Source organism: Octopus bimaculoides, chromosome 1 (assembly GCF_001194135.2).
Source record: "Octopus bimaculoides isolate UCB-OBI-ISO-001 chromosome 1, ASM119413v2, whole genome shotgun sequence".
NCBI lineage: Eukaryota > Metazoa > Mollusca > Cephalopoda > Octopoda > Octopodidae > Octopus > Octopus bimaculoides.
The window spans coordinates 24,770,137-24,771,543 of record NC_068981.1 but is presented as its reverse complement, the minus strand read 5'-3'; the positions used below and the strand labels follow the sequence as shown (position 1 = coordinate 24,771,543).

At 30.0% G+C, this 1,407-nt stretch overlaps 1 protein-coding gene across 3 annotated transcripts in view; it reads right to left on the bottom strand.

The window, feature by feature from the left end:
* The window catches only part of LOC106874648 (transforming growth factor beta receptor type 3), a 297,158-nt gene that overhangs the window by 25,300 nt on the left and 270,451 nt on the right, over positions 1-1,407 (bottom strand). For all 3 annotated transcript variants that reach the window (XM_052965809.1, XM_052965805.1, XM_052965817.1), the window contains exon 8: positions 858-1,032. In XM_052965809.1, the coding sequence (XP_052821769.1) occupies positions 858-1,032 (175 nt within the window). The remainder of the gene's footprint in view (positions 1-857; positions 1,033-1,407) is intronic.

The window sequence follows — 1,407 nt, the reverse complement described above, 5'->3', positions numbered from 1 at the left end:
ATATATATATATATATATATATATATATATATGCTTTCAGTGCGAATTGTTTTTTGTTTTTTGTATACGGTGCCGTATTTTACAATCCTATAAATAATATTAATGGTATTTTCATTTAAGCTTAAAGCTTTTCGCAATCACCGTGCAATGACTAAGGAAAATAGTCTAATAAAGGGGCATATAAGCTCTCGAAAGGGCTTATATGCCCCTTTATTAGACTATTTTCCTTAATCATTGCAAGGTGATTGCCATAAGCTTTAAGCTTATATAGAATACCATACATATATTTTTTTACATATATTTTTAAAACTATCTAATCTTTTAATTTCTATCCTCCTTGTATCTTATATTTCGCTTTCATCACTACTTTAGACCTTCTTCAATATATTTACGTATACGTGTATGTTTTAGTGTATTTATCTCTACATCTAAACATTCTTTTAAAATCTATATCTCACATTTATATTTTTGATATATTTATTCATTTATAGATTTTAGAAAAATGTCTGTATTTATACATTTTTAATGTATCATGTATGTACTTGTTCTTTAAATTCATCTGAAATCAGAGTCATGTTTGTGGATTAAATTACCTGGTCTTACATTTCTTCATATTATATATTCTTATCTTTTGTCTGAAGCACCTCTTGAGCACTTCTAAGTGCAAACCTTAACTTTGAGAGAGAATTTCTGATTAATCATATTCTTTCTCAGAACAATTATATATACACACATACATACATATATATATAACACATATTTTAAGTATATTTTTGCATTATGCGTGTCTGTATAATATGCATAGTACAATAGAAAGGAAATACACAAAGGAAACAAGTTATGAAATAAATACGTACCTTCCACAGAAAGTGTGATCTTGTCCACACGAGAGACGTTGGTGTAGGATGATATATAACCATAGGTGTGTTCTCCTACCCAGTTCACTAATTTGTGTCCACTTTCATACAGCTTTTCCCTGTTCTGTGCAACTCGTTGCATCATCACGTGTTCAGTTTTCACTCCATTATTAGACTTTATAACGGTACAAAGAAAGAAATAATAATAATAATAATAATAATAGCTATGCCAACACTATGGAATAACAACAGAAAAAAGATGGTATAAACACACGCCAGAAAAGGTCACAGAAAACGAGAAAGTAACCATACTCTGGGATGTGCCAATACACACAGATAGAGAAATTACGGCCAATAGACCAGATATAGTTGTCAAAGATCATGAAGGAAAAAAGTGCTTTCTAATTGATGTATCAATACTAGTAGATGACAACGTTTCCCTAAAAGAAATGGAGAAACTTTCAAAATACAAAGACCTGGAAATAGAGGTAACTCGAATGTGGAATCTAAAAACAGAAACAATTCCTATCATAGTAGGTGCCTTAGGTAT